The sequence below is a fragment of the Miniopterus natalensis genome, chromosome 3 (assembly GCF_054644295.1).
Source record: "Miniopterus natalensis isolate mMinNat1 chromosome 3, mMinNat1.hap1, whole genome shotgun sequence".
In the NCBI taxonomy this organism is placed as follows: Eukaryota; Metazoa; Chordata; class Mammalia; order Chiroptera; family Miniopteridae; genus Miniopterus; species Miniopterus natalensis.
The window spans coordinates 49560817-49585692 of record NC_142083.1 but is presented as its reverse complement, the minus strand read 5'-3'; the positions used below and the strand labels follow the sequence as shown (position 1 = coordinate 49585692).

General features: G+C 40.3%; 2 protein-coding genes across 5 annotated transcripts in view; both read left to right on the top strand.

Annotated features, from left to right (window-relative positions):
* ARB2A (ARB2 cotranscriptional regulator A) overlaps positions 1–24876 on the top strand; it is a 306630-nt gene that overhangs the window by 210663 nt on the left and 71091 nt on the right. The gene's annotated exons all lie outside the window — the stretch shown is intronic.
* On the top strand, positions 4269–5243 carry POU5F2 (POU domain class 5, transcription factor 2). Its single transcript, XM_087815030.1, is given in 3 exon segments — positions 4269–4968; positions 4971–5094; positions 5096–5243. Coding segments are annotated over 3 exon segments (972 nt in total).

Here is a 24876-nt window from a genome sequence, read left to right as displayed (position 1 = left end):
TCAGTTTTATGTCCCACATGAGTGCAATCATATGGTTCTTAGCTTTTTCTGACTTATTTCGCTTAGCATAATATTCTCAAGGTGTGTCCATGTTATCACAAATGGCAGTATTTCATCTTTTCTTATGGCTGAGTAGTCTTCCATAGTATATATGTATCACATCATCTTGACAAAGGAGCCAAAAGCACACAATGGAAAAAAGAAAGCCTTTTCAATAAATGGCGCTAGGAGAATTGGAAAGCCACATGCAAAAGAAGGAAACTAGACTATAGCTTATCCCCTTGTACAAAAATTAATTCACATATATTCTTCAATAAAGCCTGGTCCTCTGTCTGGAGTACGAGCAGCTCTGAGAGAGATGAGTTTGGAGAAATGAGGAAGCAAGGATTACTTCCAAGCCAATGAAGTAACTGGTCAACATAATGGGATAAGTCAAAGCCAGATCTCCCTCCTGTCACTGTTTTATACACTTACTGTTCTAAGGGCACTGAGGATAGCATGTGCATTAGCACATATTTTTTAGCACATAAGTACAAAATAAATTGTATCTATAATGTCCATTTGGGAGGTTCCATATCTCCTAGGTAGGGAGCTAAGACATGAAACTACAGATAACTGTTTAAGGCAGTCAGTTTATCTGAGGCATCTGAGGGGAAAGGCAGTAAGTTCAGAGGGGATGGAGATCACTGTGGTCCTGAGAATATGGGCAGAGCTTTCCAGGAAGGAGCCTTGAACCAAGCCCTACAGGGATGTTTGTTATTAACCTTCCCTCTACCCTTTCCTGCTTCTTAACCATTAGTGGATCTTGGCAGTTGGTTTTGCCATCTTGGAATGAAGAATACTTAGGGAGAGCCTCATAATGCGTATCCTGATACTTTGTGCATTTCTGCTTACAGGTTAACTTCTCTTAATTCCAGGATCCTAATAATAGAAAACTGTTAACTTCTCTTTGTGCAAGTGTAGCCGTCCTGCTCTCCTGACAGTTTCTTTACTTTCCACTTAGATTATAAATATACAGGGTCTGGGACCATGTGTTTTTTATCCTTACTTCGTAATTCCCTATGGATAAGACTCGCCTGCTTCTTACATTGTAATCTAATCACTTACTAAGAGGCCTCTGTATTTGCTGAAGGTGATGGATTAGCCTTTCAAGCGCCACAGCCCATACGGTGCTGGTTGTCTGGGGCATCCCCATCACCTGCCTTCCTCTGAACTCTATTTCTGTTCCAACCAAATGTGCTCCTGCTTTTTTTCCCTGATCACCCCATTTCCATAGTCCATTAAATATACTTTTAAGGAGACGTCAAGACTTCCCTTAAGAGTACGGGCTTTTATTTGTGACAGCACATATTCATAAACCAGGAGATAGGCACCTTGGCAGATGAGATCTGACTGAGTACAGAGAAAACCTTAATTGAGAGCACCCAAGTTAATTTTAAAACGCTTCAAGTCCGTGTAGCTTTATTTTATAAATTAGCAAATGTTTTTAGCTACTGAGTTTCAACTCAGTTAATAAAATAAGCTTTCCTCAAATGCCGTTGAACTTTTGTCCAATTCACTAAAAACATTTTAGTCAACTATCGCTTTTAAACAACTAATGAACCTTTTTCTGTGGTTCTTTTTTGCAGATTGTTTGGTTTCAATATGTGGGCCTTGATTTATATAATTGCTGTCTTTTATTCCTCTTTGTTATCTACCTTTCACTGTGTTCATCCTGGTTGCTTTGTAAGTTTGAAAAAAAATAGCATGTAGGTAGACCTGGAAAGCGTAGATATCAGCAAAATTATTCTTAAGCAAAATTTTGTTATTGTAAACTATTTTTCATAGACTGTCATCTTCAAACCTATCTCAAAGCAGTATGGAAATCTTTTCACCATTAATATTGCAGAGATTCATTTATTTAACACTAAACAAATACTTATTGGCTTTCTACTCTCTGCCAGACCTAGTTCCAGGTGCCGAGGATTTCACAGTGAACCAGGCAGACAAGGACTCTGCTCTTGGCTGGCACACATCTGGCTGCGGTTGCAGTGGAAATGCAGACAACAAACACATCAGATACACAGCCTGTAGACACAGCAGTTGATTCCCAATCCTTTTTCCCTGTACCGTTGCTTCAAGGCCATATCTACAACCTCATTGCCTGTAGTATTGTTGAATTTAGTGTCATGGTATTATATTCACCCCCCCATCTAGTAAGAAATGTTTAAGGGCCTTATTCTTGTATAGGAGAGAAAGGATGGGAGGGTCAAGTTCTCATGGTTAAACTGGAACTAAATGCACTTTTCTCTCCGAATTTGTAAAGATGAGAACTCATTTACTCATTCAGCAAGCATTTATTGGACAGTCTATCAGTCAGGGTTCTGTTATGTTCCAGGCTTTATAACACCTACAGGCATGCCCTTAAGCACCTCACACTCTAGTTGGAAAGATATAGACATAAAATAAATAATTACAGATAAATGTTATAATGAAAGCATATGTCAGGTACAAAGGGAGAACCACAAAAGCAGTAACTAACTGCCTGGGGGAACGCTTTACCATAAACTGACCTCCAAACTGCATCTTAAAGGTGACTAGAAATACATCATGCTTCATTTATTCAGCAAATGTTTCCTGAGCACCTTCTGTGAGCCAAACACAGTTGTAGGCACTGTAGACAGCAGAGGACTAGACAGAGTCCCTACTCTCTTGGCAGCAGAGAAAGACAATAAACATATAGACAATGATTATATATTAGGTGGCAATATGCTAATACCAAAAAATACAGGTTAATAAAGGGAGCAGAGAGTGATAAGGGGTGCTGTTTTAGAGAGTGTGTCTAATGAGATGGTATGAGAGCAGGAGCCTGAATGGCATGAGAGAATGAGACCAAGAAGCAGGGGGAAGCCATTGCAGACAGAAGGAGCAGCATGAATAAAGGCATAATAATCATGAAAATCATGGCATCTTTAGTGCAAAGTGAGGTATTCTCACTGAGCATGCAGCAAGGTGGGGTGCAGGGAGTTGGAGGGGTGGCAGATGAGGCTGGGAGGGAACGAGGGAGGGGTCAAATGGTGAAAAGCCACATGTTCCATACTCAGGAGTTTCAATGCTCACAGTGTTGACTGAGGGAAGAGGGGCTGGATTTTGAAAAAAAATAAATAAGAGGAAAATGACATGGTTAGACTTCTGTTTGGTCTGGTTTTTGGCAGCATGCAAGGCCAAGTGGAAAGGAGATGCAGAAGAGGCCAACTATAAGGTTATTATGATAGTGCAAAGGAAAAATAATATGGCCTAAATTAAAACAGCAAGATGAAGCTAGAGACGAGAGGGTAGGGTAGGGTTCAGGTGTTTTGAAGAACCATTACGTAAGATATGATGCCCTCCAAATATGGGAAGGTTAAGAACAGTTCCCAGGTTTAAACTTGGGTGACTGAGTAGGTGATTATGCCATAAACCAGCTCAGGGAGCCCTGGATGAGAGGCAGGTGTGGAAGGGCAGATAAGGAATTTGATTTGGGGCAGTGGGAAGTACAGAACTGGGAATTAAAAGTCAAGGCTGAGCTAAAGATTTGGCTGTTACCAGCATTTCATGGAAATTTAAAAAAGGGGAAGGAGCAAGAATAGTCAGCATTGGCCAGTACTGCACAGAAGTTTAATAGGGTGAAGATTTTTTAAAAGCCATCACATTTGACCGTTGGAAGGTCACCAAGGACTCCAAGAGGACCAATTCCAGTAGCTGTGGGTGAGGCAGAGCCGCATCGTGGTTGAATTGGAGAGAAGGCTAAGAGGCTGGGATTGTTCAGCCGAGGTCGCTGCCTTCTCCTCTTTTCCAAAGCTCTTCATTGGAAGCTTTGAACCTGAGTCAGATCTTCTCCTCCCTCTCCCTCCTGGGCTTTCTGCACCCATGGTCTAGGACTAGATTACCTGGAGGAAAGGAATTGGACACCAGAGTTCTAAAGAGCTGTATGTGAGAACCTAGGCTCCCCTCCGGGACAGGATGGAGGCAGTGACTGAGGGACCCCACACGGGTTGGAGGTGCAAGCCCAAGAGGGAGACTTGCAGCTGGAAAGCAAGTCCAGGGCAGAGGAGTCACTCCCTTGACGCTGGAGACGGAAGGATTCCCCGGGGGTCTGCCAGGTCCCCACCGTCGCACAGCCCGTGGCCGCCGCTCTCCCTGCACCGCCCTGTCTGCCCTCGGGGGGCGGGCTCGAGGGCAGGCGGCGTCCGAGCCTCGAGAGCCTTCAGTTCCTACCAGACTTCCTGCTTGGGGTGCGGTTTTGCCCCATGGCGGGACCCAAGCCCTCCAACTTGTCCCCTCGGCCAGTTAGCGGTGCGGATGGGCCCAGAGGGCCGATGCCAGTGCGCGTTGACACTCCGGCTTGGCTGAGAGCTCAGGCGGCCCCTGGCAGCCTGGTGGTGCGGCCAGGGGTCCAGATGGGGGTCTTCCCGGGCCCCGAGGTGTGGGCGGTGCCCCTGAGCTGCCCGCCATACAGATTCCGGGGCGGGGTGGTGCTCTGCGAGCCCCGGGCCGGAGCTGGCCGGGCGGGGGCCTGGTTCCACAGCCCCCCGGGGGGCTCCTTGCGCGGCCCGAAGTTGGCCCTGCCCGAAGACGTGGCGGCCGTGGAGAAGGAGATGGAGCAGCTGGCCCAGGAGCTGCGGCAGAGGCGGATGACCCTCGGGTACTCGCAGGCCGACGTGGGGTTCGCCGTGGGCGCCCTCTTTGGAAAGGTGCTCAGCCAGACGACCATCTGCCGCTTCGAGGCCCAGCAGCTCAGCCTCGCCAACAGGTGGGAGCTGCGGCCGCTGCTGAAAATGTGGCTGCAGGAGGTGGACACCAGGAACCTTCTGGGCCTGGGCAGGATGGAGGCGATCCTGCAGCAGGCTCAGCAGGGGAGGCGGGCAGCCAGGGAGAGGCGCCTCGGAACCAGCCTGGAGCAGTGCTCCCTCAGGTGCCCGGAGCCCACGCCGCAGGAGGTCGGCCGCATCGCGGGCAGCTGCGCCTGCGGAGGGACCTGGTCCGCGTCTGGTTCCGCGACCGCGGCCGCACAGGCGGTTTCCGCCCGCCCGAGGCCGAGGCTGCCGGGCCTCGCGTCCCGGGGGCGGGGTGCGCCTCCGCTCGCCTCGGGGCTCCGTTTCGGCGCCCCGGGCTCTGGGGGACCCTACTTGACGCCCCTGCACCCCGCAGCCCCTGGCCCTGAGGGAGGGCCCCCGCGCCCTGCCCCGGGCGCCGCCCTGGGCCCCCCCAGGCTCCCCAGCTGAGGGCCTGCCGTCCTGGGGGCCACGCCGGGGCTTTCGGCATCACGGTCTGCATTCGGTCAGAAGAGTTAGGAACACACGTGGGGGCGGGGCGGGGCGGGAGTCATTGAAACCCTAGGGAGGGAAACAAGTTCGTTGCTGCTTTGCGTTTTCCTTTTTACCTGGCGTTGGTTTTAAAGAACATTACAATACATAGATGGTCTTGGATATTTTGATTCTTGTTTCATTCACTGAAAACTAATTGTGGCTCGTCTTCCTTACGGTTTTTCGTAAGCATGGGGTGTGGTGTTTCTAAGCACAGTGTTGACTGCAAAACCCGCGCCCAGAAGACTTTGAGCACGCATCCCTGCCAGGCACAGCAGCACCGCACCTAAGCCCACGGGGCCCGGGCGGTGGTTGCCCTCGGGGCGCCGTCCGAGGACGGAGCGGGAGCGCAGAGCCCGCGGGGAGTGGGGTCCTTGGGAAACACCCGCGTTCCTCTCCTCTCCTTGGAAGATGCGCGTGCGTTTTCAATCCACCTTTTCATTTAGAGCCCCCAGCTGGAAGCGAGGGGCTCAGTCCGGCTCCCCGCCTCATGTAGCCCCACAGGCTGGTCTCCGTCCTGCCACAGTCGTTGTATTTCAGACCCCTTTGTCGCTGAGATGGGCGTCCTGGACCACAGTGCTCAGCTCCAGCTTACTTCTCTGGTTTTGAGCTCCATTTGGTTTATCTCCTGGGAGTTTCCCTTTCTTTCCAGCTCATGGGCTTTTTAAAGTATATTTCTGATAGTTAATCCAGCATTCCCTGGTGGCTTTTATGATGGTAAATCTGAAATTGCTTTTCCAGCCTCTTATATGAAATTGGTCTTTTCCAGCTTTCTGCTTCTACACCGGTCAGTTTTGGTCATCAGATACCAAGCAAATCCCATTCAGGCTCTGTGTTTTCACATCTGGTGCCATGCCCCCATGTGATGTTTATTGTTTTATAACTTACCTGTCACTATATGTTATATCTGAGTTTGTGTGTTTGTTGTGCTTATAATCTTGTCAGTTTTTCCTTTCTCTACTTTTCTTAATCAGTCTTACAAAGAAGTCATCTACAGGTACTTTCAAAGAACAAGCTTTTTTATTACTTACTTTTTTCTAGTTTCTTCTGATTTCTTTCAATGTGTTGTGTGTGTGTTTTTTCTTGTTCTCTGTGTCTGAAGAAAGGGCACTGATGTTACACATAGGTTAGTGAAAACGGAGCTAAACTTCAATTGCTTGGCCTTAGATTTAATAGGTGACTAATCACTTACTCTTGGACTATCCTACTAAATGTCACACAGCACCAACCCCATTCCTTTCTTTGCCTAGACAGCCCTTCTGGGAAGCCTTGGAAGGGAGATGTTTCTGTAGAGGGCCAGGCAGTGCTTATTTCTAGGATGAATGACTGTGTTGTGCTATGAACATTCAGCTCCTAAAAGCCGTTAGGAGGCCGTGACCCACGCTGCTCCTTGAATTCTGCAGCCCCTGCAGATTTGGAGAAATGGTAATGGCTCTGTGTGTCAGGGAGCAGCTCCCAGGCTCAGCCTCGGCACATGTACAGCTGCATCGTTCACACAGCTGCTGTGCCTCTGCTTAGGCGAGTGCTGATATGTGTCACTACTCAGCCTTCACACAGTTTAAAATAAGGTTTTCCATCACTGGTAATCTTGACTGTGAAAGAGAAAAGGCTAGACCTTTAGGAAACCTTGATATTTAAAATTTTTTCAGACTTTTCAGAGATTTAAGATTGATAATAAGATCCCTCAAAACTGAGACGGAACCACCCTTAGAGTTGGGAGAAAACCAAGTGTGGTGTCTGTGGTTAACAATGTCAAATATACAGAGATCAAGTAACATAAGAAATCAAGTAAGATACACCATGTCACTAACAACTGTGCCACTGGTACCTCTAGTGTCAACTATTTCAGTGGGGTAGTTAATAGAGACAGATGCCAAACAACAGTCCAAAGTCTTCATATTTGCCAGGTTGCCCCCCACCTCAATTAAAAGCATAAATTCCAACCACTTCCTAGGATTTCACCATCATTTTGAAAATGTTTCTTTGTCAGCTGTTTCTTTTATCTTGTTTTCTTTAGACAAGGCAGGTATTCCTAACCTGAAGACACGGGACACCTTTAGAGTATAAGCCAGATAGTACATTTGTACAACATATGTTCATTTTCTTTGAAGATGATGATGATAGCCTTCATCACATTTTCAGAAGGTACCGTGACTCTGTGTAGATCTGCAAATTCAGAATTAATGGAACACCTTCCCCTTGGCCACCTTACTTTCAAGAGTTTTTCCTTAATACAATACTTGTCTAGGTCATTCCTAGTATTCTAAATTTTCTGGATATCTTTAGCTCAGTATACTGTAAAGGCCCTGAATCACTTCTTACATAAGCCTTTCAAATTCAGACTAAATACTGTATTATATATTAATAAATGCATACTATGACAAATGACAACTATGGAAGGGAACATATGATGAAGGATTTAGATAAAGATTTTTGAAAATCTGTACAGCATTATACAATTGAAAGGAATGACCTCTGGAGTTGTTTCTAGCCTATAATAATTGTGTGAGTCTCTGTGAGTAAGAAGAAAACAATGCACACAGATTGAATATGGAAGCTACAAGGATATAGATTATAGGAAGAGAGAGTCGGGTGACACTGGTCCTCGTACTATGACTCCCATTTAATCTTTCCTTTCTGATCTCCTTGCAGTTGTCTCTCTCAAATGCAGACTCAATCTTGCCTTTATTCATACTATTTCTTTACTGAATGTCCACACACTGTAGCATTTATGTCCAAAGCCTACTATATTAGTTTTTCAGGGCTGCCATCACAATGTACCATAGATTGGGGCAGCTCATAGAGCAGACATTTTTTGTCTCACAGTTCTGGAGATTCACAGTCCAAGGTCAAGGTATGTACAGTGTTGGTTCTTTCTGAGGGCTGTGAGGTAGGGATCTGTTCCAAGCCCCCCTCCTCATTTGTGGATAGCCATCTTCTATTGTCTATTTACATTGTCTTCCCTCTATGCATGTCTCTGTCTCCAAATTTCTCCCTTTTATAAGGACACCAGTTATATTGGATTAGGGTCTACCCTAAAAATCTCACTTTAACTTGATTACCTATGTAAAGACCCTATCTACAAATAAAGCTACATCTTAAAGCACTGAAAGGTTAGGACTTCAGCAAATACATTGGGAGAGCTAGGGGACACAATTCAATCCATAAAACCTACCACTCCTGATATAAAGAAAATATAGTTGTGTGTTGGGGATTAGGGGGGTGGGTAGGAAGACAGACTTGTGTATTCTTTTGTACAAATGAATCAGTATATGTAAAGGAGGTATTAGGTTGGAAAGGACATTAGCCATGGAGTCAAACAGCCCCAGATCTGCATCCTGTCTCTAAGCCACTCACTTAGGTAATGTCACCACTCCAGGGTTCCCTCCGAGGACAACTTCGAGAAAAATAACATTTTTTCCCTCCCAACCAGTAACTTCATGGCTTGTAGAATTACAGTGCCTACTTATTCCTACCTATTTAGGAGTAGAACAGTTGAACTCTCATCAGTGACATTGAGAGGCATTATCTTAGGAAGAAAATTTTAGATATTTTGATAAAGATAATGATTCCTACTTTGCCCAGAAAAATTGATATGTAAACGGATTGAGAAAGCCCTGTCACTTTCTGCTAAGCATTGTCAGCCACTGATTTCATCCAGCTAATGTAACTGAACAGTTAAGTGACTTGCCTTTAATTTACTGTGATGGTGTTATATTTATGAAAAGCCAACCTGAAACAGCTAATAGCAGGTGTTTAGACACTGATTGTTTTCACAAGTAATTTTAAGAATATTGCTAAACCTAAGTAGACACCAAGTACGTTTTCTCAGTGTATGAAATGTAAATCATTTTTTCTGTAATAATGAGTCATTAAATGCATGCAAATATTATAAATGATTACCTCATTTCAGACATGCTTTTATGGCATCATTCTGCTCACTAAATATGTATTACCTTTGAGATTCAAGCCGAAGAGAAGAGGCGGGAACAGACCTACCATACAAAGATTTATTGTGGTGCTCTTTTCTCTCCTGAAAAGGCAATCACACCAACACCATAGGTAGGAAAGAATGTTTTGCTGCTTCCACGTCACATCATTAAAGTAGTTAATCTAAAGCAGTAAATTTTTGTCTTCTGGGCCAAGAAATTTTAAGTAAAATATTAACAAAAATATTATGCTTTTAAATGAGAAGTGAAAGAATCTTTATTCTTTTTATTTGCATCTCCAGAAATGGCACACTCCATAAAAAAGTGTATCATTTTTATTTTTAAACTGAGTTCCTTGCATTAGTCAGTAAACAATTTATTTGGTGAACATTCTCTGTGCACATATATACACTATGTGAACATTTAGGAAACAGAAGGTGCTTGAGTTTGTGAGATTTAAATATTTTCTCACAGTTGATCCAGTGATACTGCAGTTGAAATAAAACCACACAAATGAAATACCACTTTCTACTAAAAGCAAGTATAGATTTTCTATCATTGTTTTAATGAGGACAATAATGATTTCATTTACTCAGTGGAACATCTTATAAATCTTTAGCATGTTTACCTCCAGATGCATTTATTGACTCACCTATAAAACTCCCATCTGTCCTGAACACAAATATGCATATACATTTAATTACATTGTCTGACTATGCATATTCTTATACTGCTAACATTCTTGCAAATATTATTAAATTTTGAAAGTATAAATAGAGCAGTAGTCTGGTTTCTCGCTTGTTTTTCAAAAACATGTACACATGTAGTCATGTCCTGGTAGCTCAGTTGGTTGGAGAGTTGTCCTATGCACCAAAATGCTGTAGATCTGATTCCCATTCAGGGCACATACCTGGGTTTCAGGTTCGATCCTGGGTCGGGGCTCATGTGGTAGGCAACTGATTGATGTTTCTCTTTCATATCAGTGTTTGTTTCTCTCTCTCTCTCTCTCTCTCCCCCCCCTTCCTTCCTGCCTCTCTAAAGTCAATAAAAACATATCCTCAGGTGAGGATTAAAAACACACGTGCATGTATATACTAATATTCATATTTTAAATACATTATGCAAAATATGAGCAATATAGATCAAAGGTAATACACTGGAGCATGGCAAGCAAAAGGATAAAAGCAGCTTTTAACCATCTCCCAGGCCTCCTTGCTGTGGCCTCAAACCAGTCCTCCTCTCCCTCCAGGCTCCACTTCTCACATTCTGACAAGCAATAGTGTTATACCTCTGTACTTCCTCAGTGATCGAATATCTGCTAAGCACCTGTTAAGGGCTAGGCGCTGAGGATTCGGAATTAGATGAAGAACAGATAGGTTGAATAGCGGAAAGAAGTGAGAAACCAGGGATCCCCTCACCAAGTGGGCAGTGTGAGAGGAGCGGGTAGAAGAAAGGTACCGAGAAAGGAGCACATGACTCAGAGCGATGTCTGGGAACATTCTTAAGAGCAGGGACAACTTGAGCTAAGACTTGAAGGATGATTAGGAGTTAAGCTGAGGAGAGAGAGAGAGAGGGAAGAACAAAAGTCGGAAATAGGAGGAAAAGTGAAAGGAGTTTGTTTTGAGTGAAAATCTGGGCTGTGCAATTGAGAGTTAAATGTGATGGTTGAAATCCTGACAGCCACAGCAAAGAAGTTACAGTTCTCAGCACATGAACCCAATTACACGAGTCTTACAGAATGCATTAGGAGAAATATCTTCTTATCATTAAATGTAAAGATTAATATATCAATCATAAGGAGACATTGAACAACACGATAATTTAATTGTAGTACTTTTGTTGACGTTGTTGTCATATAAGGCACAAAATCACTCTTCATGTGGCTGTTTCGTACATTGACTAATGACAGCCTGCATCTTAATACAGTGGTACCTCAGTTTTCTAATGTAATCTGCTCCGGAAGACCCTTCGAGTTCTGAAAGCTTCGATAACCGAGGGGTCCACAGCCGACAGCTGGGCCTCAGGATCCTGCCCTCAGCGGAAGCCCTGTGGCAGGTTCCACTTCCAAGGCGTGTTCGAAAACCAGAGCATTTCCTTCCCACTTTACGGTGTTCGTAAACCAAAATGCTCGTCAACGGAGACGTTTGAAAACCGAGGTGCCACTGTAGTAAGATCTAAGACTCTGGAGGCCTTTCTGCAGGAGCTGTAATAGTTCTGTACTGCATAAAGCTTCCTGATGGTTTGCCTGGGCACATCAGCAGAGCTAATGCTGTCAGTGCGTAGCAGATCCATTGCCCTATTCTTCTCAAGAGTCGGTTGTCTCCACCAGGCTTTCGATAAAAAGTTGTTAATCAGTTCCTTTAAGTTTATTACAGTATCATAAGAAACACTCAGAAGGGTTTAATAATTGAAAAAAACACCAAGCACCAAAGATGTCATAAGTAGTAGCCTAGTTGCCTTTGTTTGCAAAAAACAATGTCTGGTTAGAAAGCCCGTTGACTGTCATGGAACACAGACAGTCATGCTGTCTCTGCCTGTGGCTCAGGACACAGGAGATGCCTGGTGTGATACTGGAGGTAGAAGAGAGATCAGTGTATTTGTGCACCAAACAAGCAACTAGACAAGTAATTAATTCATCTGTTTTATTCTCATGAGAAATAAGGATGACTAAAATAGTCCTGTACAGAGTCATTCTAAGAACAGAAAAAAACCTCATAAGGATTATTGAAAATTACTTAGGCATAAAGAACAGTCTCGTGCTTAATAATGCTCTTTTTTGTAAAATTAAAAACCTATACTCTTTAGTTATTAAGTTCATTGTTGCTTCCAGCCGTGAATCTTGAAATGCTTTAACAAATATGGTAATCCTTATAAAACTTTCTTAAATGAATCGTTAGTATCAACGTAGAATTTGAAGATTACATTTTTTTCCTAAGCATGCAGATTCACCAGTGTCAGAAGCCATCAGTAAATGCATGAGTCTTGACACGCATGCTTTGTCTTTAATTACTGAGTGACACTTTTTAGCATAAGTTATTTCAGCAGACAAATTTTGTTTTGAAGGCAGGCCAGAAAGCCTATTAGGATCCAGCATTGATGGATTTATTTCTTATTAATATATATTATTTCTGAAAATCCCCAAAGTACATATAATGAAACCGTTGTTAGGTGGCTAACTTTGAGCAGACTCACGTTCGATGCATTCCAATGGGCAGCTGCCTTCTCATACCCTTAGCACCAACAGAGAATGGCCAGAAGGTGCATAGCCTAATAACTTAACGTTTCTAAAAGTTAACCATTTGGGGATTTAATAAGGATATTCAGGAAGTGGAGGATAGGTCATTATTCTGAGAACACGGGTATTTTTATTGGAGTTCTTTATAACTCAACTTGAGGTGGGATACAGCTCATACGAATCATCATGCCAGGTGACACTTACTTTCCTGTCAGTTAAAGTGGTTTGAATAGTTTAATGAAAGTTCATTCTGGAAAAGCATTTTTTGTCCAATGACTTCTGCTTTCTTACCCAAGAGAAATAGCTATTCCTAGCTCCCAACTGTTGATGAGCGGACTGTTTATTTGGGGCACTCTCTACAACAAAGCCATGACTCTGGGCTCACTTTCCCTCATTTCCCAGTGTTTCTGTGCCACTTTTTCCCAATACCAAACTTCTGTGTTCTCAGCAAATGCAAGCCACTTTTAATTGTGCCTAGAAAAACATAAGCAGGACAATAACTTCCTTCTTTTCTCCCACCACCCCCCTTCCTTCATTATTTTAAGTATTGGAAAATTGAATATGAATTACCTTAGATTACCTGCCCTTTTTAGTTATCTGTATCACTTACATGGATAATCCAGAAACATCTTGCCTTTAAACACATGCTAACATTTTTTTAAATGCCACCACTGTACAGTTATTTGACAGAGTCAAATATGCATGCATGAATATCAGTCTCACGTTTTTGAAAAGTTGGGAAAAAAAGAGAATACAATCTACGCTTTACAATGAATAGACTCTCTTCATTGTAAGTTACATATGTCCAATTCAAGCTACTAATAAAAGAAAAGTAATTTATTGATTCGTGTTAATGGAAAAACTACTGGTACTGCTAGGTACTGGGGCTCAAACTCTGTCATCAGGACTCTCCCTCCATCTCCTTCTTTACTTTTTTGGCCTACTGGCCTCATTCTTTCTTTCTTGCATTTGGGGATTTCTTCGCACAGGCAGGGAGTGTAGCTACAAGCAGCTGTGGCATCTTCTATTCAGCATTATCCCAGAGAAAAAGCTCTAGCATCCCAATGAGAATCTTCGTGAAAAGATTGGCCCTGCTTTAGTACAGTGATGGTCCCTGAACTAGTCACTGAAGCCAGAGAGATTGAATGGCTGTGATTGGCCAGCCTGGGCCAGCCGTATCAAGGAGGGTGTTTGGGGCTGGAGCATGGCAGTGCAATCCATAGCCCAAAGAGGACTATGTGAGCCAAAGAGAAGTGCTTCCTCAGAGAAGGGTTTTGGACATGTCTACCACAGCTGTTCTTGTGTCGGTTTCTCGGAAAACAATGTACGTGCCACAATCAGATGCTTATGTTATCTGATACAGAGAGGACAGAAAATGTGGGATGACGAAATACAAGAAGATCCTACATGTTAAACACTTGAACTGATCCATCAGCAGACTGTTATTCAAGTTCATGATTCTGGTATACATCTAAATGGAGGGACCTGGAGAGTATTATGCTAAGCAAAATAAGCCAGTCAGAGAAAGACAAATATCACATGATCTCACTCATATGTGGAACTGAGTGAACAAAATAAACTGACAAACAGAATAGATCCAGAGACATGGGAGCATGCAACAGATTGACAAATCTCAGAGGTAAGGAGGTGGGGGAAGAGATTAACCAAAGAACTTATATGCATATATGTGTAACTCGTAGACACAGACAATAGTGCAGTGAAAGCCTGAGGAGGGGGCAGAAGGGGGGAGGAGGAAGGTCAATGGGGAAAAAAGGGGAGCATCCGCAATACATTCAGTATTAAAGATAAATATAAATAAGTATATATATAATGTTCACACAGTATCATGGGTGGGTTTTTGCTGTGTTTACTGAGGACTGCATGAAGCCTGAGTGAGGCCCACTATGTGGAGAGCCTACTTGCAGTAGCATTCATTCCAGTCAGTACCCACCGATATCCTGAGATAGCTTAATAGCATCTGTACCATAGACCAGTTTTAACATTTGAACATACACAGACTTAGTCCACTAGTCCACTAGTCTTCCTATTAATCCTACTTTATCTTTTAGTACAACCAAATTAATGTTTTCAAGAGAGAGCTACTGATATTTTGGAGTCATTTTTCTCCCCAGCATTTAATCTCTCTCTTGGCCATACTTTCATTTGGTATCTATCTTTCCACACTTAATAGTAGATTGTAATAATCTGTTTTATAGGAATTCTTTGGGATTATCAGGGCCCTATACTTAAGGCAAAAGTGTCCCTCAACTCTTACAGATAACATTATGCTTTACTTTTTAAAAATTATAGTAAAAAAATAAAATCTAGGACCTATATTGTTATTCATAAATTATTTCTATATCTAATCAAAATAACATAGTTTCTTACAATCTGTTTTTGTTCTTTTCCCAAGTTCTTGTTTTCTATTTCTTATTTCCCTAATTATTTTATTGCACGTGATCACGTTATCTTCCATAAATCCTTGGCGGGATGAAGTGGGGCCATTAGTTAATCAATAAATTAGTCAAGGAAACTGAAATCACTAATGTATCAGCTGCTCTTCCTCCTCTTCTGTCCTCAGAGATGATAGAAAATATATGGTCAGTTTCCTCTCAGTGTTCTATATACAATAATATTATTTTATATCATCCAGTGACTATATTTCAGAATTGAATTGCTCTCCAAAAACAACTTATTTATTAAATATATTGATAGACAAGTCAATTATTGTAAAATATTATACTTCATTGTTTACAAGATAGAATTTTAACTACCTAAAGTTTGAATATATCTTACAGTCAGCATGATAAAAGAAGCATTATGTCGTAGCTAAATTGGCAATGTTTTTTCTTTCTAAGTGATGGAGTAATGAAGAATCTGAAAATTAGTGACATTTTGGATTTGATAACACATAGTACTCTAATTATCCATCTTCATTTTCCCAAAGAGTTTTATTTAAGTCAAAATTCTCTTGGTCATCATCTTTTAAGAACAAAAAGTTTGGTTTAAAGATTTCCTTTTGTAAAATAAAGTTTCTTTCTGTAACATTAATAATCACCCCCTATTGTGTCTATTTTATATATTCAGAATTTTGCCATTGTATTTCTTAACTCACACGGAGATTAACAACACCCTTCAGCCATCATTTCCACAGATCTTTGACACTGGTGTCACTTAGATATTAATAACTTATTTTGAAGATGTAGAAGTAATTTTATATGTTTCATTCAAAGCAAAAACAATGTGATATTGAGAACCTGCAACTGTTATATGTAAAACTATATACATTAATCTCGATAATTCAGTTATGATTCTCTTGCTTTAAATCTCTTTGGTATGTTTCTATTCTGATTTAGTGCCTGGTTTAAAGATTAATGTTACACAGTAATTTACTGCAACTTCACAGATGGTATTTGAATCTTCGTAAATGGGCTTGGAATCTCTGCACAGTTCCACCTAATGTTAGGTTAACATCAATGTAAATGTTGAACTTAAAACGGTTCTAAAAGATCATGATAGAATTTTCATTATCCCTTTCTAAAAACCATAAATTTTGAGGGAATTTCATGGGCTAAGTATTTTTACTTCACTTGCACGGTTAAGGTATAACTAGCTCCTTATATTTGATATCACCAGCCCCTATATGTTAAAAATAAACATAAAAAATAAATTACCTTGTTTTAAACTATTCTAAAGTTCTAGTCACAGGAGAAGTTACTGTTCTTATTTTTACAGCTTCCTATATGAAATGCTTTATAGAATCCACAAACACACATTGCTTTTAGTGTCTTTCCTTTGATGTCTATAAAAGACCCTTTCAAAACTGGAGGTAAGTGCTCCTAATGTGTACAGCAGAATTTAGCTGAAGTTATTTGAAGCTATTAGAGATAACCTTTCTCTACATGCCTTCTGAGGGAAAAACTGGTACCAACAATACCGGTTAAGCTGTAATTAGTGTAACTAACAACTAATATGAAAGAGCAGACTAGAGGTCATTCTTAAGAATTTAAAGGTATTAACAGGTTAAGGTTGTAGGGCATCCTATCCCCTGGCCTAATCTGTTGCCCTAGCTGGTGAGATTTGTTGAAGTCATCAGTGCCCTCTAACCCCGAGGTGTTGCTCTCTCATAATTTATTGGTCACATGCCAAGTCCCTCTTTCCTGTCTAGTGAGATGACTTTGGGAATGGCAAATTCATTTTAAAATTCTTGCTATAAATGCCTGCAGATTTTCAACCTTTTAACGTAGATAAAGGATTACAGATTAATTTGCTTTAATGTTCCTGTCCTACCAGCTTTAGACTACATTGGAATTGTCATTTTGCTACATTACAGAATATGATTTGTGGAGGCCATTTAACATGTATTATAAGAGGAATGCCTAAAATCTAACTATTAAATCAGATGTTGTGTAACTGATTCTAATACATACTGAATATTCCACTTTTTATGGGCCACTTCTTCAAATTTAATTGCCCACCAGTGGCTTTTGTTTATATTTACAGTCAACTCTAATGCACTTAAAGGATAAGAATTTAACAGAGAAATAACATTTGTTTCCGTGAGATGTAGTTAACCCCTCTCTCCCAACATCTGCCTTTGGATTCTTCGTCGTCTCATTACTTGATACCAACACACACACAAGAGGAATGTCGTAGAACTTTAATCATTCTTTTCCTTTTCCCATTAAAGTCATGCCTGTAAAATGGCTTCTGTAGCTTCTTTCTACCTAGAAAAGCTACACGCACTTTTTTTTTTCTTCTAAAGCAATAGGCAGTAAGACAGCACTATTAAGAAAGAGTCAAAGGAAACTTTTTCCCTTTCAACTTTTTATGTTACTACCTTGGTCTTGGACTATCATTACTATCATATGCTTTATAGAAATTTTTAATTATAGATTATTTATTATTCATCAAGTAAGCTGAGGCAGATTCTAATAACTTAAAGTTTTAAGGTGGGAAAGAAAAAATTTAATTTATCCTAGGTCACTGGACCCATGGACACCTAAATACTTAAGGAGTACAGACTTAAAAATTATAGTTCTCATTTAAGTGCCACAAGAAATGATTAGGGTATAGTCTTTCCTTGAGTCCCATGAACCATTTTTTATTTGAGTAGTTACTTGTTTATTCTAATACGTATTAGAAAAAGATGAATAACACACAAAACCCATTTAATGGATGTTATTGCTTAGGAGTAGACAAATAGAAAAAGTTACTTGATATAAAGAAAATACTGGATATTTTAATAGTAATATGTATGGGTGTCCTCGGCAGTTTCATCTTTTGTTTCCAAAACATCAGCTTCTCTGGGCTTCAGCCTTGTACTAGCTGATGTCTAAGGCTCCTTCCAGGCAGGGTTGTCGGTCCTCAGTGATAAGTTCCTCAAGGCTGGGAAAATATAAGTAATACTTAGAGCATAGTGACAACCTCAAATCATCATTAATACATTTTTCCTTATTGATTGGTTGACATTTTCTAGTAGCAAATTTAAGAATTTTTGCATATCCATGTCCATGCAACCAAACTAACAAGTAATTTTAATTATTGCATCAGTGATTTAAAATTTTTTAAAATAAAGAGCAGACCAGTGCTACTTAAAAGTTCACACAGACACCAATATTCTTTCATGCTAGGATTTCCTGAGCAATGACACCAAGGACAGTATTGCAAAGTCTTTTTTTTTTTCCCCTCTCCCATACTATCTTATGATTAGCTATGAGAGTAAGACATCAAAGCTGAACTGACTTCAAAGCCTGTAACACTTATGGTTTCCAGCTATTACTGTAGCCAGCCGCTTCACCCTAATAGTAATTCATCTTACAGAGCTGCCTCGCTAGGTTCCACCCTCCGCTTCCCACCTTCCCCTTTTCCAAACCTATCAAATTTAAAACTGCCCTTTAAACCAACCTCAAAGTTAAACCAGTCTTGGCAGTTAGCGTATTTGCTTAATTTCAAGATTTTACCACTAAAAAATAGGCCATATTTATTATTTATTTACTTACTTTTCCCAGAATTATGCCTTTTACCACAGGGCCTTAGGCTACGTTCACATTAAACACACAATGTTCTTCATTACGTTTCGTTCTGAAGTGTAATGTGCCCACATAGGTAAGACTGTGTACTCCTGCCACTTTAATTAGGCATCACAAAGTGACAAATTAAAAAGTTAAAAGGAATGAAATATAAAACATGGATTGTCCATTGTAATTGCTTGAAATGTAATCCTTGGAAGCACATGCTTTCTTTAATAAAAGAAAGTTTCGTGGTTTTTAGCTGTATGAAAGTTAGTATGTTAGAGTTGGAGCTTGTCCTGTACTCAGAGCTAAGTAGGTGCCTGATCGCAGGTACTCAAATGGTATGCAGGGGCCAGGCTCTTGAGAACTGTAGAGCCAGCGTCAGCTGGAGATTTTCAGTTTTTCTTTTACTGGCCCAGATAAAAATTTGAAATTACTTCCCTTGAGTAATTTGGTACAGTTGCTGGTTGGTACTCAGTACCACAGGGCTGGGCGCAGGGAGGAGCTGCCCTTGAATCTAGCAGCTGGCATCCAGGGCTTCAATTATGGCACCAGAGGAACTCACGGGAGACTTAACGATATGGCTCTTCTCAGCCCTGAGCCATGTGTGATGTTCTGCATGCTTTGTGACAAGGACTCTGCCTGTGGATTATGGAAATTAAATGAGCTCCATCTAATAATTGTATGGATTGAGAAGTGGAATGGTCTGCATTGTAAACTAGTGAGCCTTCCGTCTTTCGAAGCATTCAAGTAAAGGCTCAGTGACCACTTTTCAAGAATCTGATAGAAGGAATTCTTACATTTGGTAAGGATTAGACTCAAGAATCTTTAATATCTATTTCAATTGTAGGGCTCTATGTTTCTAAAATTAAAAGATGTGAGGAAATAGAGTTGAAGATTAAGTGATGGCAATAGCATGTGGCTATTGACTGCTATTCGGTAATTAGATGGATTTCAGAAACAATATGGGTATCTTGTAGATGTTTGAAAAGGAAAAGGCATGATGGCCTACTAGGTGAGAGTAAATAGCAAAACAGTGCACATCTTCTCCAGGCTGGGAGAGAAAGGAACCTACCCGAAAACTCTCAGGAAAACGTAAGAGAAAGGGAAAGGAAGCTTTTTTTAAAGAGTGGGAACCCAAATGGATTTCCCGAGGGCTAGAGATAGGAACCAAAGGACTTTATATCTGCCTGCACCACTTAGAGGAAGGGAGCAAACAGCCAGGAAAGGGAGCAGCTAAGCCTTGAGTTTATTGGAGATAATCAGAGATGGACAGTTTGAAAGGTTCAGTTTGACTTGGGAAAGATGACTAAAGTTTCTACCAGGAAATGGTGTGGCTTGTGGACAAGGTAGCCTTTGCTCGCATCTTTTAACAGCTAGGTCAGAAAGGAAGAACCGTGGAGGAAAAAGACCCAGGGGTCAGGCTAAGATACATTGGAAAAGTGCAAGTAAGGTTTAGCCGTAGAAACAGAAAGAAGGTGTTAATTGAAAGTGATAGGAACCTTTCCTGTAGGAAATTTACTAATTAATGATGGCTGTCCCCAATTCTGTTTTGAGGAGCATAGTAATTGTAGGGTACTAAAAAGGCTCAATGTGAGTAAGGAATGATGAGAGTCACTAACCAATACGTCGCTTTGGGCCAGTTATTGAACTTCTCTGGATCGCTCATCATTTTAAATATTAGACGGTTAGGTAGATGATTTCCAAGATCCTTTCCAGCTCTGAGATTCTCTTCTAATGCCTTAATTCAAACTGAATTAGATATGCACTGCATGACCTAAGAATTCAAACACTCCAAATGTTTCAGCTTGCAACACCTGGTTGATTCTTATAGATACCAGTCATGGTAGGAAACTCAGGAAGCTCCCAACATTTTGAGGTGTATAGAAATTACAGGAAAATCTCCTGTGAAGGGTAAGAAGTGAGGACACCACCGATGCTGGAGAAGTGAAGTGGTGCTCCAGAAAGTGGAGGCGAACCCCTCCATGTGAGTGTAAGGAAATGATCCATGTCTAAGGAAGACAACCAAGAGGGAAATGGCAGTGTTGCCTTGAGAAGAGAGACCAGGCATTGACTTTAAGAAGTGAATCCGTAGATTTGATCTATTGGCAATAAAGTGATAGAGAAATCTCATTAATAGATGTTTTCCAGTAAAAAGAAAAGCAGTACTGCCAAAGAGCCTTTAGAAACATGAGAAAAAAGTTAGGAAATATAAAATCTATAAAGATGAAAAATGTGGAAAAATAATTTGAATTGCTACTTTAGCATAAACTCAGTAACATGTTTAGGCAGTTTTTCGCAGTAATAAACCACTCCCCAAAAATAAAATGCATAGACCCTTTTTTGTTGTTGTTAAAATAACTAAGCATTTTCCAAAAATGTTAACTCTCTCATTTCCTGGGTGTAAATTATATAGTAGGGCCATACAACTAACTGGGGGTTTATATGTGACCATTAATTGAGGTAGCAGACTTTAAAGAGTCTACTTTAATAACCATGTCATTACTATTTGTGTGCCTTGGTATCTTTTTTTCCAAGCTCTGGTATTCTAGGTTTTCTCAATAGCCATACAAAAGCTTCTTATCACTGTTCTGAGCCATGCTGTAGCCTCTATTTTGAAATAAGAATTTAAATTATACTGAAATGATCATTTATAGCAGCACTAATATTATTCAACACTTAGAATCATTACATAGTTATTTTCTAATTGTGCCTATCCTCTTTTAAATGGTATATTAATCTATAAATGAAAAATTGTCTTATAAATAACACAGTAATAGAAGTTAGACATAAGTGGGATTCTGAGTTTTTTATATAACAGTTAAACCTTCAACACTGATCACTAACATGCTCTCCCCAGCTAAGTGCCATTAATCCATTTACTGCTGCTCATTGGAATGGAGAAAAATTACTAAAGAATTTCCCATATGTTTAAGTGAATTCCCCTGTGTATGTGGATTACTTAGCTTTCTTATTTTTCTATGTGCATGTCCCTTTGGAAGATTCCAAATGCCAATCCTCCTTTTACTTTAGAAACAAAAATGGCAACTGCGGCAACACTTCTGAATCATCTGGCTGACCTCCAACTTCCTGGTGGTTTCTCCACACTTAGTTCCACATCGCTGCCTTGAGAAGGCAGAAGTGGCACTGCTCTGTGATGACCTACTGGCCATGACCACTCCTACCTCATTCTTAACATTTTCATCCTAATCTACTTCCACACATAATGTACTTCTGCAGTAGTAAAAGAATACTGTATGTAAAAATCTAGAAGCAATTAACCAATGCAGCAGCTCAGTATCCACTGGGATTTTTTTTTCTTAGTGTTAAAATTTAAAGCATTTGCTTTAATAGATACCATCTCATCCTAGGTTTCACATGTGAAAAGAGACATTTGAAAAGGTCTCCAAAATCTAAATTAAACACGTATATCAAAGTATTACCATAAATAGAACAGTATATCTTTCTTTGGTCTAAAGAATATACTTTAGCCTTCATCAAGAAAAAAATATGCCTTGTGAATGGCTGAGTGTACTGTGCACATTGAATCAGAATGTCAGAATCTCCTAAATAAATTGTTATTATGGAATAAGGCAGAACTTCAGCTCTGAATTTATATAATTCATTCCATTGTAGGTTTTTTCATTGAAGAATACATTTCTCTGCCATAAATTGTACTGAGTATGAACAGCAGAGTCATTTGAGGTTCATTGAAAATATAGGAGAACATCATGTTTCCTGTCCTTTTGTTAAACTTGGCATATTGATTTTTTTTGCACAGCTTGCAGCACAGAAATGTGATATACAGCTATGGCAAGACAAGCTAACCACATGTGAATTTGCTAAGTACTGCTGGATTAGCAGAAATTGTCTGACTGTGCAAATAGCAAGATCTGACTTCTCCAGGAACTCTTTATGACTTAATCAATTAAAATAACAGGTTTTGATTTTATTGCCCAGAATAAATCATTAACAAAACTCATTTTCTCCTGATCACTCATTTGTGGGATGTTTATATTCATTTCGTTTCTGTATTTCAAGCAAAGTAATAACTATGTCAAATTTGAACCAAAAATTCAAAGTCAAACATAAGAAGGTAAAAGATGTGACCAGTGTTACATGTTATTTTAATAATGATTCGTAAATTTCGTTAAGAAGGAGATTCTAGATTTTTTTTTTAAGATCTGCCATTGAATTTTTTGAAATACCTTTTTAGTATTTAGTGCTTTTGTTCCCTTTAGGCTTAAAGGTAGCAAGATTTAGATTTGACTAATACTTTTACTGCAGTTAAATATAGGACCTTGTGGAAAAGCAGTCTCTGCAGTAGGGCTGGTTTGCTTGTCTCACCTTATTAAACCTCTCCCTTGAATGTGTCCATTGCACAGTTCACCTTGCCTGACTTCAGAGAGCAGAGCTAAAGAGGATGCGCTGTGACGCAGCGAATGGGTTGCCCATGGCTTCATAGAAATGCTGATGCCTTACCTGCCAGGTTCGTGGAGTTCTCTGAGCTCGCCTGGAAGCGGATGAACCATCGTGTGGTGTGCTGGGGAACAGAACGGGCAGCCTAGCGAAAGCCAGGAAATGTCTGAAAAGTCATGTTCATGTGATCATGTTCTCACCTGCCTTTAAGAAAGTACTTTCTTTAAAACATCTCATTCTCTCTAAATTAGATTTCTTTTTTAACAAGCAGAATTATTTCAAGTTTTTTTTTCCAAAAATTTTTCTACTTGTTCTCATTACTTTTAAACAGGTGGACATCTTATGAGATTGCATGCCAGATTTATTAGAAACAAGTCTTTAAAATTATCTGGTAAAAGCACAAAGCATGAGTTGTTCCCCTAATAAAAAAGTGGGGGAAGGGTCAGAGCAAAGAAGAAAGTGCCACTGGTTTGTGTTAGGTGACACTGTGCCCTGCTTGTCTAATTTGATTACACAGAGCCCCTGAAGCCTCGGGCAAAGCTGATTTTAGCTATAATCAGCTTCTTAACCTTTTGAGAACTAACGTAAACACTACCTAGCAGTGGTTAATTATGTTGCTCTGCTGCACACTACAAAGTGCAAAGGTAAGTGTAGAACTACAGTAACACATGTTGTGACAAAATTTAACAAGATGACTTCAGGGGATTGCAGCTGAATGCAGTTCTGTATTTGTGGTAAATTTTAAACAAACTAAAGAGACATAAGGGTGCTTTTTAAAAAAAAATTTAGCTATAGTTTTGTGTAAGCTTTATCCATAACTGCAGAACATTCACTACTTTTTCCTTTTTGCTATCCTCACACTTGTACTTTTCACTAAAATCCTCCTTTGATTACACATATATTTAAGAAATACAGGTGCACTCATACACATGTATCCTTTCATTTTCAGAGTAAACAAAAGAGATTACAGTACTCCTTTAAGTAGAGCAAAATCCTCTTGGTTCACTTTTACAGATAGTAAGAATTCATTAAGGGAAGAATGGAATTTCTTTATAGTTAAATGGAATATAGGCAAGAATCTAACTTTTTGATTTAAAACAGGAGCTCTGTTATGCAGGAATCTGATGTGTCATATGGGAAATTAATATGTTAAGATGATTTTACTGTCTGTAGTTGGTGTAACTCTGGTGTGATGATGTGACTAATGGGGTAGAGAACCATAAAGATTGACTAATGTACTTACTAAGGCTATCTCCTCCAAGTCATATTTGCTGGGGAAACTCCAATAGGAATATTCCCCTGAGTAAGGGTTGCAGGTGACCAGGAGAATAGATGGAGCCATAAGCCACACCCTGTATTGGTAGACCTCTGTGCCAGCAATTTTGCCTGAAATTTCATGCCCCAAAAATATTCTGAAGGGTAGAATCTGAATGCTCCCCAGTGACACACATTGTAAACACTGTGTGGAATTAAAACAGAGTGGGAGGGGATGGTTCAGACTAAAGATTAACTGCACTATTTTAATCTAGGTCATTCCCTCATGAATAACATGAATATGCTACGAGCTTATATTTTGCAGTGTAGCTCATGTCATGGTTACAGTGAGCTTAAAAATTACATGTAAAGAAGTGGATTTGGAGAGATGGGTATCCTAAGGCCTTTTACGGTTTCCGAGGCATCAGGGAGCATTCATTGGGCAGCACAGCTTGGCCATGTGGTAAATAAAGGTGACCTCATTATTAAATAACTTAAAGTTGTTAACCTAAATGCCACCTAATGGGTTTTGTAGCCACATGTAAAACTAACTTAAAGTTGTTAACCTAAATGCCACCTAATGGGTTTTGTAGCCACAAGTGGGTTTTGTAGCCACATGTAAAACTAGGATAAATGAAGCCAGATAGCCGGTAACTGGACATTTTTGGCTCCTTGCAGAAATGTTTTAACTGAATTCTATT